This window comes from Anser anser (assembly GCF_964211835.1).
Source record: "Anser anser genome assembly, chromosome: 14".
In the NCBI taxonomy this organism is placed as follows: Eukaryota; Metazoa; Chordata; class Aves; order Anseriformes; family Anatidae; genus Anser; species Anser anser.
The window spans coordinates 16,211,352-16,238,444 of NC_139735.1; the positions used below are offsets into that span (position 1 = coordinate 16,211,352).

Genomic DNA, 27,093 nt, shown 5'->3' on the forward strand with positions numbered 1-27,093 from the left:
TTACAAAATACAGCTAGAAGAGGAACTATGTCTGCTCCTTTAAGTTACTCAGGAGTTGCTTCAGCAGAAATAAGAAAAATATACACATTTGTGTCTTTTCTTTTAGAAGTAACATCTTTAAGACAACTTCATTGCCAAATCCTTTATTTTATTTTTTGACTCACCTTATGTCAACCTTTAATGTAAGTACCACACAGATGGAACAAATTATATAGATGCATTTTGAAACAATCTTCCTAGATAAGTCATTCATTACTATTACCTGCTGTACCTTTTCTTATGTACACAGTGGCTTTATATCTCACTAACCTACTGTAAACTCACAGACATCCATTCATCCTGCACTCCAATTATGCGAGAGTAGCGATTTATGTTTAAATTTGAAGTAGGCTTAAATTAAAATACATAGATTCAGACTTGTGTCTTTGTTTATATATACACGTGCATCCATGGACAAACACAGAAAGACAATATTGCTACTACTGAGAAATGTGGCAGTAGACTGGACTGGGTCCAGAATTATTTACCCTGTTCAGCTATCCTGAGCTTTTCATAGTGTATTCGTAAACAGAATTCCACTGTAAGAGTAGGCTTGCTTTTCTCTTCATGACTTTGAGAGCTGAGAAATACCAAGATAAAAGTTTATTCCTTGGGGCTATATTGTGTCATAAGCCTTTAAAATGAATTTGCCAATGTTTTCAACAGGGAATTCTCTTTGAAAACTGATGACATATTACGATCTTTTAAGCTGAATTACGTACCATTTCACTGAACTGACAAGTCTGAAAGTAAACCAAAGTAGGGAAGGTAAAAGAACATAATTCTGGTAATACTCTCTCACTGATAACAGGCAGGTTTATTTTTTGTGAATGACATAGAACTGTAAAATAAACATACGTAGAAGTGCTTATGAATTTGTGCATGTGCCCAGCTGAGATGCACAAGGCTCATTATCAATTCTAATTTACTCTAAAACCCTACAAACTTTTGAGCCTAAGCAAAAATGCAAAAAAACCCTACACGTGACAATTCAATAAATGAATATAGATGCATTTATGAATTCAATAAATGCATATAGATATGGATGCTTCCAAAAGCATACTCATGAGACACAGTGGGATTTTATTCTTCAACATATGAAGTATGCGAACAGTTTTCTAAAGATTAAGGAATTAACCTTAGTATGTACACAGTTGTGTGCATGCCCAAACTCAGTACCCAACAACAAATTACACAAAATGTTAATGAATGGAAAAAAACACATCATCCTAAGGCTTGTCATATTGAAGAAAGTTTGGTGCATGCCTCTGCAGGAAGGGGGGAGAGTAACAAAAATAACAGCAAAACAAAATATTAAAACCAAACTGTAATAAATAATCTACAACCTAAATGAGACAGATGACTGTAGAGATTGCCAACAAATTTTTCTACCTGCATTTTTTTCCCAGTTACAAGTAGAAACCGTTTTTGTTTTTTTTTTTACGAAGTAAATAAAATAAAAGAAGCCATGCTCCTCCAGTGCTTCATAGTAAGGTTAATTCTAAAAACAAAACCTAATCTTGAAAAGATCTTCAACTAATTTTTGTTTTCCTTGTTTAGCTACAGTACAAATAGATACACAAACCAGATGAATGCAGAGAAATCACCTGCTAGTTATGACTAGACCAAGTTTTGTGTATTTATCCTACTTTACCTGAAAAGCTAGCGTTAAAAAAACAACACAACACACATTATTGTTTTGAATTTGAAATCAGTTACGGTTGATGATCATCTCCAAAAATAAATATTCCCACAGATAGAGGTCAGTGGTTGCCTGAAATTGCATCAGTTAGTGCCTGTATATACAATCCTCCACTCCTTTGGGACTGCTTTATCATTTTATCTGATTAATTAATAACACAGTAGTTTCAGAATAGGACATCACAGCTTTCTGTCCTCTCATTTGCCGTTAGTTACTCTACTTCAATTTATTAATGTGAGCCACATCAGAGGATTTCTCTCAGAATTTAGGCACATCAAAGAAAAGATGTTAAGTCATTATTGTTCATAGTTAAGAAAGATAATGTACTAATTCACTTTTTTTTTAAATTGTATTATGTGTTGATTTGGTAACCTCTTGCTGTTCAACATCAAGCAACTTTGCTGCATTGGAATTCTACTAATTTTGAGATCTGATGTATTTCATTTCTTAACTTATAATTGAGCATTTGTAGTTTGTGAACTTTTTTAAAAAAGATAACGCTTTTAAGGATAATCTTTCAGCCCTTCATCGGAGAAAATACGCACGTGAAACAACGGCAGTACTAGCGATACAATGTTAAAAGTGGTAAGTAAAAACTACAAACCTATAAAAGACCACAGTTGTGATGAGTCTAACAATTTCAGTACATGTACTTCCTCAGACTGAATAGAATCTAAGATGATGATGCAAAAATGTATTGGTCTCATATTATTAAACTACCAACAGCCTGTCTAACCATTTACCTTGAGATTTTTCTTTGGCTTTTGTAATCTCACTGCATTTCTTTTCCTCTATCAAATAATCTTTGCTTTGCTCTCCAGCAACATCTACTGGAACATCAGTAAAATGCTGCTATTTATATTAATCACTCATTTAAAATCTAGTAGGGCAGAGTTAGCGAATGCCAAAATGAGAGAGAAATGATCTGCAATTCAGATCCTGCATTCTAGGCTCAAACAGATCAAGTTAGCTCGCCTTCAGCCTCCTAGTTTTCTGCCATTTCATAAGGAACAATTTTTATTTTTATTTTTTAATGACAAATCCATGTTGAAAATCATCTACCATTTACACTTAGATTTACTTCAGTTAAGTCACAAGATAACATTTACAATACCATGTTACATCCCAGACTTCCATTTTTGTTGGACAAGTTCCTCAATTTCATTTTGATCCAACACGCAGTAAAAACAGATCTGAACCATCAAAGGAGCTTGGAAGAACACGTAGAAAAATTTTGAAAGGAGAAAAAGAGGTGCAATGCCAATGCCAGAAACTCAACAGAACTGGCTTTACAGAATAAAAATGCCCACCATAAATCAGTGAAACATTTACAGATTCTTTTGTCTGATTATACATCCTCAGAAAAAATCTGTCCCTTTATATGAGGATGAATATACATGAGTAACTGCCACTGAAGGTAGAAGTAGTAACACATGAAGTCCCTGCACACTGATGGGAGACTAGACTTCCCTAGGGGCTTGATCCCATTCAGCTATGTGGTGCCTTGTCACTGCCTATCTTGTAAAATCAGCTACTGTGAACGTACGCAGAAAGCACTGCCACTGCTTTTTACAAGGTACATAGCGTTGTGCATTCATGGATCTGCATGCAGGATTGAGTCATTAGGCTAAACTTGCACAAAGACAAAAGTTCTCAAGTAAACATATTAATTTCCATCTGCAGTGTGCCCATTTGTAGGTCTGCAACTCTAAAATCTACCTATTAAACAATGTTTACTCTGACAGCTTATAATATCAAGTTAGCTTTTCCTAGCTCCGCTTTCAGAGACAGTTAATTAGCACTGTACTTTTACAAGTAACTCTCATCACTGCAATATTGTTTGCTTTCCTTTGAAACCCTAATAAAGGTCTAACTATCCTTGAATGCCTGCTCACTTTCCACTATGACAATGAATTCAGAACACTGCTGCTCACAGAATCCCTTCCTTCTGTTCGGTCCTAGTTTGCTCACACAGACAGCAACTGTAAATGCACAGAAATGTAGGCAGAGGAAAAAGCACCAAAGCCAGGGAAGACCAGACACAGAAGTCCCACTAGCTAAATATTTCACTTGTGAATAAAAAGCACTTACCAGCATGTAACATTTTAAAATTACAAGTATTTTTTTTCCTTTTGGAATCCCTATATAGCCTGAATGCATTTTTATATAGAATAAAAGGACACGTTTCCCCAAACCACAAACAATCTAAGCTATATAATTTTATGGTATCACAAGACCTAAGTTCAGACGTTTCGCCTGATAAATTAGCTCCTCTCAATAACTGTTATACAGAAAGCCCTTTATTGTAATCCAAGTGTACTTGTGGACAGCACTTTCAGAGTTAACTCCATTTGACAACTGACATAAATCCATTATTCTAATTTGGTGATTGCTTTACTAAACACAGATGCAGTTTATGAGTTTTAGTCACGTATTTCATTCAGGATGATACTTAATCTCAATTTACAAAACATAAACATGAAATAGGTTCTACAGTATGGCTAAAAGGGTATAGCTATTCATCTGATGAAATGCCAGGCAAACAAACCATATTCACCTAGACCTAAACTCGATGCTAGATTTTACCTTAGCAAATCAATAGCAAATAAGTACAATTAATTTTTAGTTCAGCTGCTGTAACCAAATTGCAGAATGCCAAGCCCCTAGAAGGTTATAAGACTCAAAAGCTTTTCTTGTTCCAATTCAAACACTGAATTTAACCCTAAGCAAAGTCCAGCTCTCACAAAAGCCGGCTCTGTTTTATTTTGATACACAGAGAAACACGGAAAAATCATTCGGTGTGAATACAGCTTCTTTGCAAAGCCATTTCTAATTCAATTTACAGCACATACTTTAAATCTTAAACAAAAGGAATCTGATACAGCACCGATGCTGCCTCTTGCTGCAGTTGCTTTCCTCAGCTACAATATCTGAAAAATCTGCTGAAAACCTACCGCTCCGATCAAGCCACTCTGTGAAACACCGGATCCAGGCACTTCTTACCTGCCTCAGTTGAAGGCTTCCTTCCCTTGTTAGCAGTATGAAGCATCCTCTAGCCTTCCCAATCCTCACCACCAGCCTCAAATTGCACAGCTAAGTCCCCCTTTTTTGCAAGAAAACGCGTATTGAAAGTGATTAGTTTTTGTTGTCCCTTTTAAGTCCCTCCTGCGGGAAAGAGCAGGGGAGCGATGTGACGCCACCTTTTAATCTTTTGCAAGAGTGAAAAGGCAGAAAAGGAGCGCTCGATCAAACTGAGCTTCACACATGACTAAAACTCGCCTGAGAGGCTGCAAGCTCTGGCTAAAGCACCACTAGGCGTAAGTGTAAGAACAGAGAAGAGGGGAGAGTCAATGAAATGTGACAACGTATGTGCATCAAAGACGGGAAAAGAGGGAGAGAACAATAAGAGAGAGATCGAGACAGCGACGAGAGAAAGAGAAAGAATGAGAATGCGAGGGAGAATGAGCATGGAGAAAAGATAGGAGAGTTTGGAAGCAGAGGATTCACAGAATAAAGCCAAAGTGTCTGGCAGCTTCTGTTTTTATCTCGGCGAGCACGACATACTGCCTCTCTCATTTAGCAACACATTCTTGCCTCTTCCAGGTTTGAAAACTGAGATAATCACAATGTGTGCCTGTTTGCGCCCGACTGGCACGCTCGTGAGCAGTGTACCTGAGATCGCCCTCAGCCACCTTCAGAGGTGCATTTCCGTGCAATTCAGCTCCTGTGCCCGTTAGGACAGACAGCCGCTCCCCGGCCCCCCCCCCGCCAGCCCAGGAGCTGCTAATTGCTACAGCAATTTACGATATAGTTTAACTGGCAGATGGAATTCCACTTATAACTCCTAACAAACTGCCACCGATAAACAAATGACTGAACAAATGTTTAATGTTGATAACTGAGTTTTCATAGCAACAAAACATATTAGCATTGATAAATCTGTTTCAGAAAAGAGGTCGTACAGACATTTTCTTCTAGGCACCTTGTTATTTCGCCATGAAGTTGCACTAAGTAGTGGGAGGAGACAAAAAAGTGACCCAGAACTAACATTTTTAAAGGAATCAGTCAAAGATGGAATCAGATTTAGGATTTTAAAAAAGCAATTACAAGCTAAGTGCTAAATTTAGAATGTCAAATTAAATTATGAACTCCTAGTCACTTAGAAAAGATCCCCACAGTAAATCCTCATACAAGTAGGGCTCATTTTCACGAAGGATCAGGTTTGTATTATTATTATTTATAATATATATTTTTATATATACAGCATTTGTAACATTAGAAGAGCTTCTTCCATTTGCTGTGCTTATATCATGTTCAGGTCAAGCCCAGCAGGCTGCTGGCCCACTGCCAATGGGTCGTCTGGGCTAAAGGCACCATCCTTGCCTGCTGAGCCAACGCGAGCTCCGTCAGACTCGGTTGTCACACGGAGACGTAAGGTTAAGGGGACAGCAGAAAGCTAAACAAACCTGAAAGACACAATGCATTTTCCCTTTGCTGCAGCATCCTGTTTGGGCCTCCCTGGGGATCCTAGCATCTCAACTCCGCTAGGGAAAAGGAAGGACTATGTCAGGGGCATAAGATGCTGGAAATCTGGATCCAGAGCTCAAATGTACAGCACACATCTGTGTTAGTTTAGGCAAGTCATGTAGAGCTATTTTTAGGCACCCTGGTCTAAAGGTACCTAAATGCTTAAAAAAAAAAAAAAAAGAAAAAAGAAAAAAAAAGAAAAAGTGTTAACAGCTCGCTATCTCCTTTTGTAAAGACTTCCCAATTCTAGAAAGGAGGTTATGAAGGTGAATTCACAAATGATTATCAAGGAATCAACAACCAATTTCAGCCCTGAATACTTAAATGTTGTTACTGTGCCAGAAGGTTTTCAAGAACTGATGTCTCTCTAAGAGTATTAAGAATCTCAACACAAACCCACACATTAAGCTTTGGGCAGGCACAGTCCAGTTTTTGGATTTCTTGTAAAGCTGAAGATTGAAGACTGCCGCAAGCCCCACACTTATTTCTAAACTTGCAATTGTTAGTGTTTCACATTATCATTTTGTCCCGAGGGGTGGCAATACACCTTCATAAATACAGATGCATTAAAATCAGATTCTCATGAATCTTGAGCAACCACCATCACATAAGCTCAGGTGATTTCTTAATTATAAAGAAAAAAAAAAATCATATGGACACTGGGCATTTACACATCTTTCCCATGGAGTACCAATACACCTTTAGCCTGACCCAGTAGAAGAGCATTTTGCAGGGTAATTTATATCAAGTATTTATTCCTGCTCTGCTGCTGTAAGGGATCTAGCTTGAGCAATGCAGCTGCTTTAAAGGCTTGCCATTTTCTCTCTCAGACATGAAGGTAAATAACATGTGAAGATAAAAAAGAGGTCTCAAGTTCCCATAAGAAGCTCACTTCTTCTGTATGTGCATGCATATATACACGCCTGAGGTCACTTATCGTAAAATGAGTAATAATAAAGAGGGAACAAACTGAGGGGAAAAAACGTTCCTGTCTATTTCCCTTTTATCATGGTAGCCCTGATAAGCAGTTTCTACGTATCTTACAATGTGCTAGGTTATATTCATGACAATTATCTAAACCCAAAACCACGCATGTACACTTCTAGAAGTATCTCTTCATTCTCACAGGCATATCAACAAATTCACAATGCAGTCAAAAATCTCTATTTACATTCAAGGTCAACAAAAAGCTTGAGAATATGCATACAATTTTTTTTCTTCCCTTTTCAAAAAAGACACAAGATCGAGTGGCTAAAACGAAGCATAAGCTCATGTACTACCAAATAAATTCTTCTCTACGAGGACTGATCTTGTGTTTGAACTAAAAATGTTTGGACACTGAACTGCTTAAATCCTGACAGCTCCAGTGAGGAAATCAAGTTGTTCTCCTACGGAAGTAAGTTATTCTACAAACTGGCGACATTTCCATAACACAAACTAGGTCTTGGCTAACATCAACACAAAAACTATATTACTGCAATGAAATGTGCTTCTCCTTGAGCTTCCTCCAGCAGTACTCCACTAGGTACAGAAACCATACCACTGAATGTTATAGAATAACTACACAACTAAACATACTAGTCATGCTATTTTGTGCAGAGATACTAATAATTGATTTCCAGCCCTTTTTTATACACTCACCACTACAAACAAAACAACTCGAGTTTTCCAACAATTAATTTGAGTTTTCCCTCAATCCAATCCGACTAAGTCAACTCAACTTGAATCACAGAACACCTCCTGATCCCTTACTTCTCCACTCTGCTACAAAGCTGGACCATTCCTTGAATGTTTTAGGTCTAGGATTTAAGCAGCCTGCATGCAAATCCATACTCTAAGTCTGTGACTTACACCTTGCATAATAACAGAATAGTGAAGAAATAACATAACTGACATTCAAAACATTTCCCTGGTTAACTGATCGTGAATCCCCCTCCCTGCACCCCTCCTGCTGGCAAACTGCATCAACAGTTTTATCTAGAACACGGAGTGTCATGACAACAAATTATGGGGAAGTACAGCGGCAAAGGATGACAAAAGTACTTCTGTCGAGCTGTCACCTATTAAAGGGACTACTGGACAGAAAAAGTCATGCTCTATATATCCTTTGGAGCTAATTGAAAGCCTCTGGCCATGCAGAAGAGCTACTGACCACAGCCCCTTTCCAATATCCTTCTGTACTTACATCTAGCAAAGACTTTTTCTTTACCGATCACCTAGTTGGATGGCATGAACACCGAACTGATTTGTTTTGCTTTTTGTTTCTTCTGTTTCAGACCTGAAGAAAGACCGTGTCTGAAAGCATCTATTCTTTTTTTCCAGTTACATCTGTTGGTTTAATAAAACATATTGCCTTTTCCCCCCACAATCTTTGTTTCAATAACACCTTTGGGTCATCCTCTTAAACCATAATCATTACAAAAGCAGAACGGCACTTCATCCCTCCCCAGCCACTGTTCCCTAGACCTAGCTGTTCACTCAAAGGAAATACAACTGTGTAGCACAAGCACTAAAAGAGAGGCACAGCGTATCAGAAAATACCTTATGCCTTATATTGTCTATACTCTACGTCCCAGTGTCCAATTTATGACAAAAGATGAATTGGCATGGTAGAAAAAGCATCATCAGTTTAATTAGTGAGAGGAACAAGTTAAGGACTTTGAACACACATGAGCTACATGTAACCTGGCACAGTGAAGGCAAATGCGATGCTGTAGCTGGTATGAATTATAAAACCACCTAAATACTGCTTTTTGAGCCTAACTGAATACATGTGACAGCATCATGGTAAATTAACGTTCTTTACAACCTCCATTTGGTCCAAACACTACACGCATGGCTGAATGAATTGATGTACAACTAATAGAGATATACTATTGAAGAAATAGCCAAGTGTCATGCAAAGAAAACAAAGAGAAAACACCAGTAGGAACTTCTCCAGTAGAAGCAGCTGATAATTTGACTCTGAGTCATAAAGATGTCTTAACAGCTACTGAAATAATCTTTGATCCTTATTATTGTTAGCTCAGTAAGCAATAACAAGTAAAATTTAACACTAAAAGTTAGGTGTTAGTTTTCTCTATATCATAAAGAAGTGTTAATTTATTATGAAATCAGCTATTTCATGAATGAATGGAAATCAATCAATACTTTTGTAATTTTTACTTGAAGAACAACTAAAACAGGAAATAATCTGTATGTTTCTGGTTATTCAGGAACACTTATTCAAAAGGACATGTAAATTTTTCCATTGCATTTACATGTAAAACTATACAGAAATACAGATAAAAATGACATTTCAAAATTCAGACTTCAGTGACACCAACTTACACTGCTATCTGCTTGGTACATTTCTGTTTACAATTTTTTTCTACAGCTGTAGCTCTGTACACAGTGACACGCTAGGGCCTTTTAAGGTTGTCATCGGTACAATTTCTAAAATATCTCTCACGGAAGATTTACACTTTTTAAAACAACAGTAAACTGATTATCTTCATCTATACCTATGGCAGCCAGTTCGTATGACCCTTCTGTGCCTCAGTTAACCTTACGGGTGGAAAGAATAGGTTACCTACAGGTACATACGGGTCTGCCTGCCACGCTTTATTCCTGTAACATGGCCTGAGAGCTCTGTCACACTGCGCAGAGATGTTTTGCTTGCAAAGACGACAGCCACCTTCCAAGAGGGAACTATATGGATCATAAAGGATTTTCTTCACTACTAGGTAATTGAAGTTCTCGCTGGGAAGTAAGGATCTACACCTCTACAATAGAGTACATAGCATCACACACCATACAATTAATTTTAGAGTACTGGGCAATACACTTAACTGAACAAAACTGAGTTTTCTGCCCAGTCCTCTCAATTAATATGCAACATTCATGCCTTAAGTATACCCTTGAGCATTCTGTAGTTCTCTGAGCCACAGCTTTGAAGATGTGTTGGTTTCCTATGCACTAACTTGACCTATATTCAGGCAAACTTCCATTCTCAGATTATTTCTGCTACGAGTTCAATTCCAGATGCTCTATACATTGCTCCTATGATAATACTTACACCTATGATATGGATGCCAAAAAATAGAATTATGTCAACAAATCAAAATGCGACCATTGTCATTCCCTAATAACCAGAGCTGGTCAAAAACGTGGCCATTTTGTGAGCTTGTCTTGGAACAATCTTATTTCCTTGATAATGTGGAAGCTCAGAATCAAATCCAGAAACCTCCTTAAATCATCTGTTGTTATGCCTACATCCAAAGAGCTGTTGATTTGCCTGGAGCTGAGCTTGATCTGTGCCATGCGCCAAAGATGCCTAATACTCTTCCAAATGGGGAAGACTTCCCTAAGATGAAAAATAAGACTGTAAGAAATAAGAAATTAAAATACATATATAATTATTATTATTAAGTTTCAAGGTGAAAAGAGAAAAATGGGTTTCCACCTCTAATGCAGGGTACTGTAGAAGAAGTGGGAAACACAGACAAAGGCTTTACTTTTTAACACTTGCTCCTCTTTACTTATGTCCTGATCCATATTTTTCACACCAGAACTCCAATTTTCATATTTACAATGCAAAGGTCTTACAGGGTTAGGCCTCACCCTACAACTAACAAACACCTGAGAATTCAGGAAGTGCTTGAAACTGTCTCACATAATGCTGAAACAGAATAGCCACGTCCTGCAACAGAGCACCTAAAATTCCACTTACCTCTAAGAGACTCCTAGACAATTCTCAAGCCTTGAGTTTTTGCACCCATGATGTACATGTTAACTTTACACCACCACCAATTACCACAGAAGTGGCAAAGTAAGAAACACGGCAGTTTGCTTTACAAGCAATGCCCTAACAACAGTGTATATAACACCAGCACAATCCCTTCTTGCTGCATGAATATTTGTGGAGACTTAATTATAAGCCTTTTTTTTTTTTTCTTAAACAGTTTAATGCTGTATCTATACAATGACTAAACTAGATAATTAAATAATAATAATAATAATAATAATAATAATAAGTAGGTAGCTTCAAGAACGTCTGGTTTGCAATCCATCTGCTTTGGTTCAGAGCACAGAATAAAATTCCATCAAGAAGGCTTGACATGGTGAATAAAAACACCCTTAAAACACATTTCTTGGCATGCCATCAGCTCTCATCAGACATAGGATATTTGTTTTGATTAACCTTTGGTATGAAACAAAACACCTGTTCTTGTCTTTTATCTCTGTCACATCAGAAACAGCGAATGCATAGTGAAGGAAGAGAGTAAAAAAAAATTTGGTAAATGTGAAGTACTGCTTAGAATGCTGAGAACAGCAGGAACACAACACGATTGACTTTTGAGAACTTTAAGATAGCATTTTAAGCAAACTGTTAAAAAGTGTCAGAAATGTTCATTAAAGCATATAAATACCTAAAGTTCTATAAAAAGCAAAAATATTACAAATTAGAATGATTAAAAATAGAAAAAAAATAAAGGCACACTTTAGTTTTGGTTTTAAGACAACTGAAATATACCCAGATCACATTATAAATAGCTAGATATGTCTTTTTAGATATGTTCATTCTCTTAAAAATATCCGTACCAAGTAACATGCTGTATTAAAACATAAACAACATGTAATAATAACACCCAATGTTTTTTTTCCCCTAAATCTTTTCTTCTTCAGAATATACAGATTTTGATTCCATGGAAACTCGACTGAGAATGTGTCAGTGGAGAACTAGAGAACTATCTGGCTGCTATTTGGAATGTTCTTCAACTTTGTGAATTCAGAGACATCAGAGCAAAAGCATTGCAGTAAACAGAGTTTCTGTCAGAGTGAAAAAGTTGTTATATAAAAAAACACTGACAACTATTTTTAATTTTAACATTTTTCACCTAACCAGTTTATTATAACAATTATCACAGGAGAGAACGCTAAAAAGTGAAAATCACAGAAGCAATTCAAAACTTGACTTATCAGACAACTCTCTCCTGCAATAATCTGATGCTTATGAAATGTGGGATAAAACAGTACAATTTCAGATGCTGAATATCTAAGAAACCTCTGGAAGCTGCCAAGAATAGATATGAACTACACTATACAATATAATAGTCACCACACATTTCCTGGAGAGTGCTCATCTTAATGCGCAACACCAAAAGCAGGGCCCCATTTAAGGGCCCCAGTCTTGGGGAAAAACCAGTGACTATATGCCAGACTATATAGCCAGAGGCTATAAAAGCTCAATTTGTTCAACAGCCTCCACTTCCTCCTTCCCAGAGCCTCCTGATACCTTCTTTTAGTGCTCTTTAAAATGTTCTTCCTCTCTCTGTCAGTTCCCCTATCTATGAGGAGTATTTAGAGATAACAGCTGGTTTGTAAAAGAACTACTGTCGAAGAGATCAAAGAGGGGTATCATTGCATTAAAAAATTCTTAGTTTTTTAGCTTCTTTGTTTTCATCCCCGATACTCCATTAAAACTGTGCTTATTGACCTCAATGGGAAAATGTTTGGGTCCCTAATGAAAGTTTATATAACCTTAATTCTTATTCATGCTACATTTTCTGCTGATTAAAACTTCAAAACAACTATAATCATATAAAACAATGCTATGCTGTTATGATTTTTTTTTTTTAGTATAAAGGATGTGAACGCAATCATGCAATATGTGGATCATAATGGATATTTTAAACATTCTGTTGCTCCTCTTACCTCGATTGTATCACCTAGTTTTAGTCTCAACTCTAACAGATTTTCTGTTAACCAAATTCACAGAGCATCAATTGACATCAAACAATACATGTCCAAGATGAGAAAAAAAAAGAAAGTGTGATGAAACAAACTGTACCATGAATTTTATTTTTAAAATGCATCTTAGTTTGATACAAATTAACCAAACCCAATCGTCATAGGGAATGTATGATTCAATACGTAATTCTATTTCATGTTCTGTTATTCACCAGAATGGAAACATTTCTATATGCTTCTTAAGAAATCCTTCAAGAGCAATGAAAGAGTGTTACTGAAATACTTTCAAAATCTGCTGACATTTAAAACTCACAAGAGAAAGCAAGCATTTACCATAAAGGCAGCAAGAAGAAAAAGTTAGTTCAGGAACACCCCCCGGCAATAAAGATGCATACATCTCCCTTACATATGCTGTTGAAATAACATCCGTGCAAAATCAATCGACAGCCTTGCATTTCTGGAGCGAGGTGCCATCCCCAAACAGCTCTACATGCAGTGAAACGACCAGCTGGAGTCTGGACTGCATGCAGTACCCGTGGTAAGACCTCGGCTACCAGAGTGGGGAGTGAGGAACTGCTCACCCATACAACCAGAGAACCTTGCTCAAAGGTCTCAGTGCAACTCATGAAATTAGGCTACCACATAGGTACTTCACAACACCACACCTGGAACCTTTCTTACCTAGAAGGTGAAGTATGTTGAGGTAAGTCAGTGAGACCAACCTATCTCTACACCTAAGCTTAACAGAACGCTTGAATGTACCATACTAGAGTTGTGTTAATCACTAACCTGTCACACATTCATAAATTTTGTTTTGACACCGAGTATTTATTGCACAGCAAGTAAGCAGGACACGGTGCACAAGCTATTGAGCTACATGCCCACTGCTTTGCCCGCCAGGCTGTTACAAGTGTGCTGCAGGCAGCCGCACGGGCATATCTACATGGAGGGCTGGGAGGCCGAAGGCATCACACTGGAGGCTTTAACCTCTGTCACAGCACAGACTTGAGCACTGGGACTGCTGGAGCAGTCCCTCTATCACCCAGATAACCCTGCCAGCTGCCCAGGGGTCGGGCTGAAAGAAATCAAGTCTCCCCCTGCCACCTCGCTGCCCCCTGGCCTGCGCTTTGCCATTTGAGAGAACTAAGCATCCGTTTGAAGATTTAGGAAAAGGGAAGGATGGGTTTTTCAAGAAAGTCCTGGCTTTGGTTTGGTTGGGTGGCTGTTTATTTTTTTATTTTTTAACTCAGATTTAAATGCACAATGTACAAGCTCAGCCTGGCTGTGGAGGAAGCCCCTGACTCCCATTGCCCTCTCGGAGGAGACTCCCGGCCTACACACTGCCCTGCACTGCCTCCCTCCCGCCCTGCTGCAGGCCGCACTCACCTCAGGGAGTGAAGGAGAAGTGGGGTGGCCCTGCCACAGCCCTGAAGGACAGGATTCTAGCACCTAGATTTTAGGGGGAAGACGAAAAAATGAACAGTCTGTACCAGAAGAGGAAGGCAAAGGCATGAACAAGCCCACGACCTTCTTAGGCGATGGCCCGGCCTGCCAGTTTAGATGAACTCAAGAACTATTTGGTGTCGTGGCCGTGTGAAGCAGCGCCTGAAACACTGTGGAGCTGGGCGCGACTGCCAGAAGGCCCTCCTGAGTGATGGCAAGAAAGAAGGGCAGTCTTTGAGATAAACCAGAGCTGGCGATGCCTGAAGTGAGAGAGAGCTCCATGAAGAAGAGAGCAGAGACCCTCTGGATACCGGTTATGGCTGCAATGTGTGAGGAATACCAGAACAGCTCAGCAGGGCTCGCTGATCAAAAAGTGATGCCAAAGGGCTAACGCTAATGGCAATGCTGTCTAGCCACAGCCATCAGCATGACAGGGCTGATGCTGTAGGTGCCTGTATAAACAGATCTTTTTTTTTCTTTGAGAAAATAACATACTATACAGGTATAGTCTGTGAGCTTTGCTCATGCATAAAAAGCAAAATTAATGCAGCTGATAGTTAGTAACGTGAATGAACAATTAAGGTATACAGTTTTCACTTTAGATGAACAATTTTTAAAGCAGGATTCCAGTGAATTTTTAACTACATCACTGCAGAGTGAAAAAATGAGTCCGATCAGAACTAAAAGCTTCAAATTGTTATAATCAAATAACACCTTATTAAAATATAGTTGCATTGTTAGCCACTTGATTACGATTCAAATATATAACACATCAAAAAGCACAGAAAAAAAGAGTAGGAAACTGAACAACAGAGGGAGACAGGGACATGCAGAATCAGTACATATTCCAAAGAACAATGTGCAGACATGGAAATGTTTTTGCTCTGGCTACAACGAGCTCATTCAATATTCAACTGTTGCAATCTTTAAGCAAAGCAATTACATGGAATCTTACCTCAGCTAGTTAGTTCCCTTATGACCTCAGACTACACTGAACTTATTTCCTCGGTTACATCTTTCTTACTTTCTCACATGCATCTCCCAGACTCACACATGCAACGTGCCAGCCATTATACACTGAAGAACATTACACACACGGGCCATAAGGGACAGGAGTGTGCTGCTCTCTTTACCAGTGCAAGCGGACATTGCCATTGCATCACCTGTACATTCCTAGGGAAGGTTCATTACTCTAGGCAGTAAGAAAATAAGAGGGAGAGAAAACAAACAAACAAACAAACAAACAAACAAAGACAGCTGTCCTTGGAGAAGACAGAAATGAGAGCCCTGATGGAACCTCCATTTCTCAGTCTGCACAGGTGATAGATGCTGCCCACTCCCACACCAACAGTCACCAAGTGGAAAGGGAGGTTGCATCTGTTTCGTTTATTAAGTGGATAATGACTCCATATGCTGTCCTGAAGTGAAACAACAAGTAAAAATTATAACATACAGGCCAGCTGAGTTCCCTGGAGTCTAAACACATTACTATGTGCAATTCCTTCTTAATGGTTATAAACTGACCAGAGCAATATACAAAAATAACATCCTATACACAAACGTGATTGTAATCAACTGTGTAGGACATTTCTTTGCCACTTGGGTTTAACTTTCAACAGCATTTGAGCATAGCCTTTCACTTTTCAGATGATATCTTGCTGTAGTAATTTGAAAGCACAAAACAATACCTAAGGTTACAACTACTAATATACTTACAGAAGTCATCCTAGATCCAAAAAATGTTATTTGCAGTAATAAAAACCACACCCCAAAAAAACACATGGCTAGTACTAATAACTCATCTCTAGTGTGATGACGTGAAAAAAATGTAATCAAGAATACTTTTATTGTTCAGAAAAGTTGCATTCAACTCCTGGGAGTCGGTTTGTTAAGGCATGCAAAAGCCATAACTGAAACCAGAGCTCTGGAGTTCAAGTTACATCTCAGTTTGTGATTCACTGCCGGAACATGGGAAAGAATTATCTTTCATGTGGTCAATATAATGGCGGTAATGATACCTTATACGTCCATTTAAGGGTTTAATAACTAATGCTTACACAAAATTTTCAATTTGCTCATTATGATTATTCGGCAAAGTGTTAACCTACTACACATGTAAGAAAACAATATTCATGTATTCCCAAAGATGATTATGAACATAGTTACTTCGAATGCCACATGCGTAAGTGTAACAGTTCCTCACCTGCTGAGGCATGATGCTTATATGACAGGCAGGGCACGGCATGGCACCCAAGCATCTTGCTTCAGCCAACTTTTAAGTCTTAATGCATGGAAAATATGCTAGAAAAGAAAATGCTGGAAGGAGACTATGCTAGCAAGCACATTCTGAAATGCCTTCAAAAGCTTCACTTAGAGTCAGTCTGATGCATTTAGACCTAGCATTGTGACTTGCTTGCTCTGCTCTTGGGCTGTAGCAGAGCCAGTGAGTCTCGGCATAGACAACCGAGGAAGCAGTCGCAATCCTGAGACACAGAGGTAAAAGTGAGAAAGAAACAGAGTCCTGGTGAAAATAAGAAGATGTTAAGCTAGATCCAGGGAGAAATGTCACTGCCAATTTTCTCTGGTAAGGTTTCACCTAGAAAAGACTGGGAACTGCTGCACTAGGTAAAGGACTCTAAGGGATGTTTCTCCTCAAGATAGAGCAAGGTTTCATTCTAGCAAATATGAATATAGTAAGGAACTGAATCATTGATGACTTTAGAAGGCTCCTGGAACACAAAACTCCTATAAACAACGCTGAGCAACAAGTCTTTAAAATAATCCTTTTGCTCTCGGCACAGTGCTCCCCAAATCTGCTTCTTCAGATCAGTACTTAGTAAAAACAAACAACAAACAAAGACAAAAAGAGAAGAAAGGAATAAAGGGAAAGCCAGCATCCCATTTCCCGTTTTAAGGTAAAAACACTATAAAATCATTTCCTTGCTCTTCAGATTTCTTTTATACCTATGCCTAAAGAAACATCACCTATCCTTCTGAACATTGGAGGGTTTGGGGGTTTACTGCATGCATTGTTTTTTCCCTAGCTGAAATGGTATTTCCTAACACAGCCAGCACAATTTTGTAGTTAGCAAGAAAAAAAAAATCCATTGATCGGCCTGCCAGTGGCTAAAAGACAACACATCCTATCCAGTCTGCCCAGGTGCTTATGGGCAGCCAACCGGTGAAAATATATATACCTGTTAGGTGCAGCTTGGAGCTCAGAACACGTGTAATTCCAGCTGTAGGTAGCAGGGAGTGCTGAGCTGCAGTTAGCAGTGATATGTTCTCAGTTTCAGTGTGGGCAAAAAACCCACACTGACCATTTTCCAGAGTTTTCAGAAAAATCTGTCTTTAGCCACTAGTACCTTTTGCAGAGGTGGGAGGAAGGTGAAGAGGAAGCTAGAGATGAAGGGTTATCAGGGAGAGTACGAGACATGGCAGTGCGCACGGTGCAGCAGCAGCCCAGGACAGAAGGCATGGCTTGGCACTGGTAAACTGGAGACTTTTAATGACCCTTCACACTTAGGTGTCTGACTGGCAGCACTTGCATCACAGGACATTAGGATCAATTGATTCACTTACAGCAATGTCAGATCAGAATGAAGCCCTGGAGTGCTTGAACATAATAAGGATTTCCCTAACAAACAAAAAGAGACTGCTATTAGCATATCAAACAAAAGCAGAGGTTTCATTTTATTAAGCAATGTAGAAAAACAAACAAACAAAAAACTCATACAAACAAAACTCTAAAGATTCACACAAATACCTACTTTTCCTGTTCCAGTAGTGGACTTTCAGTACAGCTCTGAGGCTGTAAAGATCATTATCACCTTTGCTAAAGGTTATAGCCAATGTGCCACTGCCCAGAAAAGACAAGGCTCATGCTCAGGCTTGACACAGTCTGTTGCACCTAAAAATATCAATACTTTAATATTATTGCACAAAGTATTTTATGACTCTTAAAGACTAGACACAGTAGCAGTAATGAAGAGGAAAAGGAAATTATAGCTTCCATAATGAAGACCAAATTCCTTTCTTTTGAGCTTGAAATGGCTTTAGAAATCAAGCACTAACACTGGTACATTTTTACTCCAAGGAAAGCTGCCTATCTGCCAGCCCCTCTTTGAAATATTTAGTTAGCTAGTTACACACAAATGTCATGGATTCTCAACGGTCTGAAGTTCCTCAAAGCTTCACAAAACCTGTAAGATGAATACAGAAAAGGGTCCAAAGTTGTTGTCCCTCCTGACAGAAGGGTTTTGACACGACTGAAGGCAATTCACGACTGCCTGTTGCATTAGGCCTACTGCCTGCACACCAGCCGGTGCATCTGAGCAGCACCCATCCTGCTCCGAGCAGCACCCATCCTGCTCCGAGCCCACTGCGAGCTCTCTGTGGGGAGGGGAGGGAGGAGGTAGGCTACCATTGAGCGGATGCAAGGAGAGGAGGGTACTGCTGCCTGGTGGTGCTCAGGTGTGCTTGGCATTTTTTTCATTCCTACATGCCCAAATCCAAAACTGCTATAAACTCCACTGAAGTCAACAGGGCTTTAGCAACGTTTACTATGTGACCTGAAAGGTTCTCATTTCACTGTTCCTCTGATACTAGCACCATTTATCTCACTGTAATTAAGTCTTGACTAAAGTAAACTTGTTTCTAAAATCTCCCCCCAAAACTTCAAGTTTCTAGAGCATGTTATACACACAGCATATCTCTTAAAACTAAAATAAAACAACTAGTTTCAAAAATATATATATATATATAATTAACACACGTCTTTTGATTGCAGTCAGTAGTACGAAATACAACTGACTGTAAAGCAAACTACAATTAAACATATTCATGGCATTCTACATATTAAAATTAGATGATGAATCTAACATGAAAGTGACATTTAAGTGAATGACTTCTGCAGTGTATGTCCCCATATGTTCTCAGTGTTCAAATGCTGTGTCTCTGAAAATATACTGACGTGGAAGCCCATAGATAATCCTTTTGGGGCACTTAAAAAAAAACTATTAATAACTAATGGATTACAGTGATTTATTGCAGTATTTTTATACAATGCTCTTCCCACTTTGAAATGAAATGCAAAACTACACCATGAATGAGCAACACAAGATGTTCCCTGAAGGGCTGTAGTGGTGTGGGTGACACATTGCTCGTCTCCCCAGAGGTGAAGTATGTCACATCCTCAGTACTTCCAATCTCACCCGTCTACAAAGCTACTGACTATTCCCAGAGCAAAGTATCTCATATTCACACATGCTTTTTATGTGCTATGGGACTTAAAAAAGCAAAGCAAGACAAAAACTCATTGTTCAAGCAAACATAAATCAAAACCTAGAAGTAGAAGAAATGTACACAAATCTATTTGAAATAAAAAATTAAAACAGCTCTAAAATCAGAATTCTATTGTATCTATCTGTTAGAAAATACAGTAAAATAAGCAGCCCATGTAGTTTTCACTGATTTAGATGCAGCAGTCCCATTGACTTTAATGAGGGCAGGATTATTGCAGGGATTATTGTATTATTGCAGAGTAGGACAGGGCAGACCATGCCATGACTGAAAGGGTTAAAAAGCATACCATGTACGTTAGCAAGGTACACAAGCCATATTTTGATGGAATCTAGCACAGTACAGCAGTAAATATTGTGTTGAAGGTTTTTTTGTTTTGGTCATTATTAGGATCCATTATTACTGATTCTATTAAAATTGTATATAATTGTGATTGATAATGTGTTATTACATCCTCCTTTATGTCAGAAGTAATGAATGTCTTAAATTAAGCAAAGAAACAAACTTGCAGGTGAATACAGGGTTGTTCATGCTGTAATTTATTGCAGGGAAGCATATTTATCATCCTACGGACTGTTATAAGACAAAAAGGCAGGAGGGCATTTTTAAGATTTTAACCAAAATTAACATTAGAATTTTGGTTTTCTTTTTCTTTCTTTCTTTTCCCTCTTTAAAGAGAAACTTGAAAGGGATCCAATAACTTAAGCATATATAGTTCTGCTTTACTTATCCAAATTTTCAAAAGTAATCATTAAAGTATGTATATTATCCAGTAGTTTAAAGGTAGTAGAGATCTGGGAAAGCTGCAGCATAGGTGCAGCTCATTCAACCATATGCTGCTTTCCTTAAGTAACCCATTATACAAAAAAAATAAATATCTTGTGACAGATTGTTTTGACAGCTAAAAAAGATTTAAATTTTTTGAATACATTTGACTGAAAGGCAAAAATGTTAGATAGATGTTAATTTAACAGATGTCTAGTTTTGCATCATCAGCCTGAAACAGGCAATTTCTAGCAAGCCTTCTTGGTGTATCACAACATGAAATCCTATGAATTCCATACGGATATGTCTTTCACAAACTTCAAATGAGCCATTCTCATTCAAAGGGAAGTAAAATTATTGTGAGAAGATGGTACCACCTGGTTGTAATTCTGATCTAGCAAGTAAACACATCCAGGGATAATAAAACTGACACACTATCATTTACATTACAGTCTGGAATAAAAGAAAATTATTTGTGACTGTACGTTAAAAGCATTAATTTTAATTTACATGAGAGAAATAAATTAGATGATCTCCCAATATCCACACAGAGTCTTCCAAATCTTATCATATGGCTAGGTGTGGACCTAGGATTATTATTTTTTTTTATTTTGCTCTGCATATCCTAAATACAAGTTTTCGTATGTTGAGTATATTGTTAAACTCTATATATACCTGCAAAAGAAAGTTTCATTCTGGTTATGCGTTGGTTGTAGAATAAACTGGAGTAACTATAGCTTAACTACAGCTATTGTTGCTAGCACAGTTATCTACAATCTTAGGAAGTTTCGGAATTCAGTCACCATCATAAACATTTTTGATGGTTTTATGACTTCAGTGGGTTGCACTGCATAAAAGAAGATTAAAACAGCGGAGAAATTCTTCTCTAACCAGTACAACGCAGTGGGATATAGCCATTCTGGATCTCAAAATTGGCAAAAATTGTTCTCTGCATTTTTACATTGAATTTGCATGTGTTATTATTTTTTCCATTTTATGGAAGAGGAAATAGAAAATAAATTGATTAAATTACTTGGGAGGTCAGGAAATAGTTACTGTTAATTTAAAAAAAAACTACCATTCAACTGACAAGCTTGATAAGCTATTGCTAAAGTATGAAGTGAGTTTGCTAAGGCTACTCGGTCTCTAAACAATGAGGATCAACTATAGTAAAGTATTTACTAGGTATGAGACAAATACAATTCATGAAAGGGAACTTGTAATTGCTCTCTCTGATTTATATGTTTATGTAAATTACACTGTTTTAGTTGTGATCTATATATTGTTGCAAGATAAAGTATTTGTGAACTAGTATACAGACTTAAAATTTACAGGTTTCAAAATGGAATACACACTTCCCCTGGAACAATATTCAGCTGTCCAAGATTCTTTATCAAGTCACCTTTTACCAAGGTATTTACCCTGTTATTTCATTACCCTGACTCAGTTTCAACTCCTCTCTTTTAAAGAAGCATTTGGGTTGGATCTTGTAAATTTTCTCTTAATTGTGAGTGTGTCCCACTTTTGATTAAAAAATAATATGGCAAAACATAACTTCTACAAGCTGAACAGTATTAATGATAACCAAATTCTGGAAGACAAAATGAATTGGCTATTCCCAAAATATTTTTCCTTGTTTTATCATAAAATAAACAGAGTAGAAAAATTCTAAGTACATTCAAATTAGTCAAAAACAAGTTTCTCAAGAATCAAAATTGAAAAGTCAAATAAAAGGAATAGAGTTCCTTCCCTTGGTAAATCTGTACCCTAAAATGCCATTAAAAAGGTTTTGAAATTTATGGAATTACGAAATTATGGAATTTATGGAACAGAGAGAGGTTAAAAACACAAGGAGAATATAAGCAAAAAGTAGGAAATAATGTAAATAATGATCCCAAGAGAACTGTGTTGCCTAAATCTATTAAGTATGCTATGGCACTACATCAAGCACATTATATTTCTGTGCAGTGTATCTTTACAATAGGAAGAAGAAAAATCAAATGAAAATGTGGTGATGAAGCAGAGTTTTCCCACAAGCAGTTAATCCCCATGGGATAACAAAAATTTTCTTACAGTTCATACTTATGAACTAGTCATTGTTGCTTTATATATGCATTTTTGATTTTTGAATATGCTAATTAGGCTGTGTGGACATGCCATCGAATATTTGAGACAGATGTCAAACACCTGCAAAACCTACCATGAGCTGATGTTTACAAATTTGACTCCATCTGTTTAAGTTAACAGAAATCTTACAAGGTCTGAAAACAATTCGTATATATTGAAGGTTTTCCTTATTGCTACTTTTGGTTTGACTAGAATAATGATTCAACAACACCAACTATTTTCATTTTGCATATTGTTCTGCTGTGTATAATCAATACAGAACAATAAATCTTTGCATATGTAACACAACGCATGTTGGTTAAAAAAAAAAAAGGCTCAATTAAAAGAAAACCCTCTTGCTTCTGGACTGACACAAAGTAAAAGATGGCATTCAGCAATGGATCAATTGAAAGCATTTCCAGAGATCCTTTGAAGAGAAGATAACAGCAGTGTCTCAGTATCCCTGTTACCCATGGGGGGTTGCTCTTGCATTTTCATTGACATGTCAATTACTTGGAAGGGGAGCAGGAATAAAGCCTAAGGGTGTTGAGTTATAAATTAGGACACTCAAGTTGACACAGAGATTAGCTCAGTCTTTGAGGAAAGAAGAAAGACAGAGTCCTACAGAATACCCGCTATCAACTGATTCTTCTTTCACCTCAGACTGGTGTTTTAAGACATTTTCCAAAAGAATAAAAACAACCCTGTCCTGCCAAACGTGTCCTGCTCTGACAAACACGAGGAATGCAAAAGAAATGACTCCCCCCCAAGTTTAAACAGACACAGAAATGAAATCCAAAATCCAACAAAAAAAATATTATTCAATGCAAGAAAACCCTCGTGTTGTTTTTTCCTCACACATCTACTAAAGTCAGACTAAACAGAAATATCTTTAATAAAGAGCTCAAAATGCTAAAATGCATTACGCATTCTACAGATCGTGTAGCAGTTCCTGACCAGCTACAGGCTTAAAAACAAGGAAGATCTCTAAAGCAAGATTATTGACCTAAAAACAGCGCTACACACTTTAATATTAGAGTAAGGTTCAGAAACTCTTTCTAGTTGCCTTATCTGTTTCTAGTGCAGATGAAACAGTAGTGAGGACAGGTGACTAGAGAAACAGACTGGAGGTGGAAAAGTTGGTTGTATTCCCACATTTGCTTCAAGTCTTTTGCTTCCCTCCTCCTCAAAGTTCTCATCTGAAAATGGAGCTGATGACACTTACCTTTTCTGCAGAAACACTTGGCAGCTGACTGATTAAAAGCTGCATACAACAGCTCAATATCATTATTGTAACCACTAGTCGAAAAGTCACAATATATGGAAAACTTGCCATTATGTAAACTATTTCTGCAGCACTTTGATGATGAAAAAGATGTGCTGATATGCCCCCTTAAATTCAAAGGAACATCAGCAGACCAGTAATGCTGTTAAGCTGGGCAAGTAAGCTTCCTGAAAACACACTTGTTTTCCTATTTTCATGGATTCAATGCAGAGAAATACCATCTCCTAAATATATTTCATTATTCTCTTTCAAAACTTCAGATTTTTTTCCAAAATTTCTATGAAGTCCTCACACAGTCTTCACAATACAAGCACTGTTTTTCACACTTACATTTTCATTCACGTTTAAAAATTTTGGCTGTATTCAGTGACAGTGATTTAGGAATATGCAGTGATCTCAAAGAGAAGCTAAGACAGAAACCAGCATACAATCAAAACCTCGAATTAAGAGTTGACTGGTTTTGAATACTGGGAATAAATACTTTGCTCAGCAGTACAATGGATAAGATTTTTAAAAAGCTGACACTTGATCAAGCAGTTGATAATCACTTCTCCTGTGGTATAGTAGGTGCTGTTGACATATTGATGACATTATTAATAGACTTGTGATACAGGTGTAAGCCTCATGCAGATCTGACTGCCTGAATGGAAGAAAACCCACCAATTCTAGCTTTTATGCTATTTATTTTCATCTGTTTTCCATGCACCCTGTTCGACACAATAGACTACTCAATTTCTCTGACATTTAGGAACCAGATTCTGGATAGTGTAACAACTCGACACTGTGCAAATATTGCATCATTCGGAGGAAACATAACACTAAGGACAGTTGAAACTTCAGTACAAGCCATTTCCACCAAAATGGAAATCCATTTAATGGAGATCACAGACAAATTGTTTTTTCTCTATCCATTGAGAGCTACATTCTGAACCTATATTATCTCTAAATTTAAATTGATAGAAAACAGTTATCAAAAAATGTATAAAAGTTTGAATTACAAGGCACGCCGATTCAATAGAAACAGACTTTTCATTTTCAGAAAGTTGAGCAAAATGGTTGCATTGTTAGCAAATTCTGTATCACCAAATAAGCCTAACTTGTCAGTCCTCCAGCACTTTTTAGTATTTTGTTGCATATTTAAACAGTATACAAGTATTTTACCCTTAAGATTATTGTCATAGGTTCAACTCCTACAGTATGTTTACTTTAAAAATTGGACTCCTGCTTGTATTAAGGCAGGTTTTCTTTATATAGAATTCATGTCTCTCTTACAAAGAAAAATGCAAAACAAAAACCATAACTGTTAATAATTAACTATAATAACAAGAAACTTATCAACATGACATATGTGAACTGTAAAACTTCAAAATGGCAGTATTCCCACAGCATTTTGATTATTTCATCCCTAGCTGCATTGTTTTCAGAGGATTCAGGATATATATAGTTACCTACTTTGTAAACAGAAACATTACAGACATTTTTCCTACTGGAAAGTAAAAAACAAGTCAAATTAATATTACATTCTGTTCTGTCTACTGTATATACCAGCATCTGCAGAAGTTTCAAAATACCTATATTTTTACTTTTCTGGGTCTTGCCTCACTCTTTATCAGCATAGTCATTCTCCCAACCCCAATGATTGGAGCTTAATTTGGCTTTTTATTTTAATTCACACAGTTCAGAAAAAAAAAAAAAAGTTAAAGTTACTGTACCTTAACAAACGTACCTAAAGTGGCACTACTTTTGCATGCATGAAAGCTCAAAGCCTCAACAACTCCCATGAGCGATTACTCTTCTAACACTAATTAGATATTTGCTAATTAGTGTCTGATGTGTGAAATGAAAAACATTTTGAAGCTGAAATGGATAGGGTCTATAAAGATAGCAGTGCTATCCCAATTCCCTTTTTTCTGTTATCATATTTTATAAATATTAATAAGATCACATGATACTACCCCTTCTATAAAATTATCTTTCTGAAAGAAGCCTATTGTTTGGCATAATAGGGCTGTGTCAATATTTTGCATTTAGTGTAAAGCACTCAATGGAAGGAAGTGTTTTCTCTCAATGTTAAAGAGATGTCACATTTCATGCATCATTTTTATGCTGCATTAACTGGTCCCTCTTCTTAATAGTTTCTCTTTATTGCACTGAAACGAAGAATGCAGAATACTATTGAATAATCCTTTACATTTCTGAATCATCTTGCTAAGTTTATCTCATTTCAAATGTATTTGGAATAAAATATAAATGATGAAACAGTTTTCTTCCTAAGCAGATATTAAGAACCTCAGGTTAGTTTATCAGCTGGTCATTTCTACAAAAGCTTCTGGAATGTCAGAGTAGTTAAACTGTAACAGTGTCCTGAAAAGTAACTTATAAATTTATGCTACAGATATTTAAACATTATCTATTTTTGATCATTCATAGAAAATTGTTCCAAAATGCCAGGGACAGCTACTGATGTCATTTAATGATACAAAGTTATTTATCTATCAGAATAGTAATAGTTAGATCCAGGAACAAGTTTCAAAAAAATAAAAAATAAAATCAGTTAGGTGACAGAGGTGAATAACTTCAGATAAGGAAGTTAATTCTGAACAGGACTACTGAGTTGTTGTCTTATTTTAAGTACTCCCCTGTAAATAGTGGTCGTATCACAAATGCTATCTAATCACTGCATTGATACAGAAATTTTGAATGATACCTAAGTGTGAATTGAAAAAGGTGACATTGAAACATAATAATGACTACATTATCACTTTCCTCAGGCTGACATTTTGTGATTATAATAATACTGATCAAAATGATTAAAACGGTAATAAAAGGCAAGTTCTAAGAACCAGACTAAAAGGCAAGGTAATACATGGCATGCAAAGCTACAATTTTGCACTACACTTTTTTTTGATGAAATTTCTTCATTTCAGCTTGAAGTTAGGCAGTGTATTAGTCCCAAAGGTGCCTCTGAAATAGATAATGACTTTTCTGCCAATGCGGTGTGATTTTATTTTATAAATATTCAATGGAAGAACTAGTTCACCAATATCTATTTATCTTTATACAATACTTTAGACTTCATGTTAGTTTGATACTGCTATCTAACTTTCTTAATTAAAGTATCACATTATTATTGACACTGATATTCAGGGGCAAATTCTGATCTTGCTTAAATGTTTGCTTACTGATGTAAACA

The 27,093-nt window shown here is 37.1% G+C and overlaps 1 protein-coding gene and 1 long non-coding RNA gene across 47 annotated transcripts in view; one reads left to right on the forward strand and one right to left on the reverse strand.

Moving 5' to 3' along the window:
* LOC310881741 overlaps window positions 1-27,093 on the forward strand; it is a 488,814-nt gene that overhangs the window by 412,756 nt on the left and 48,965 nt on the right. The gene's annotated exons all lie outside the window — the stretch shown is intronic.
* Window positions 1-27,093, reverse strand: part of TENM2 (teneurin transmembrane protein 2) — a 1,465,234-nt gene that overhangs the window by 345,602 nt on the left and 1,092,539 nt on the right. For 2 of the 46 annotated variants that reach the window (XM_083799344.1, XM_083799342.1), the window contains exon 1: window positions 4,745-5,393. The exons of 42 other annotated variants lie outside the window; for them this stretch is intronic. In XM_083799344.1, the coding sequence (XP_083655470.1) occupies window positions 4,745-4,790 (46 nt within the window). In that variant the 5' untranslated portion in view covers window positions 4,791-5,393. Of the gene's footprint in view, window positions 1-4,744; window positions 5,394-27,093 lie in introns of those variants that run through there. 2 more of the 46 variants (XM_083799346.1, XM_083799345.1) reach the window with 1 other exon arrangement.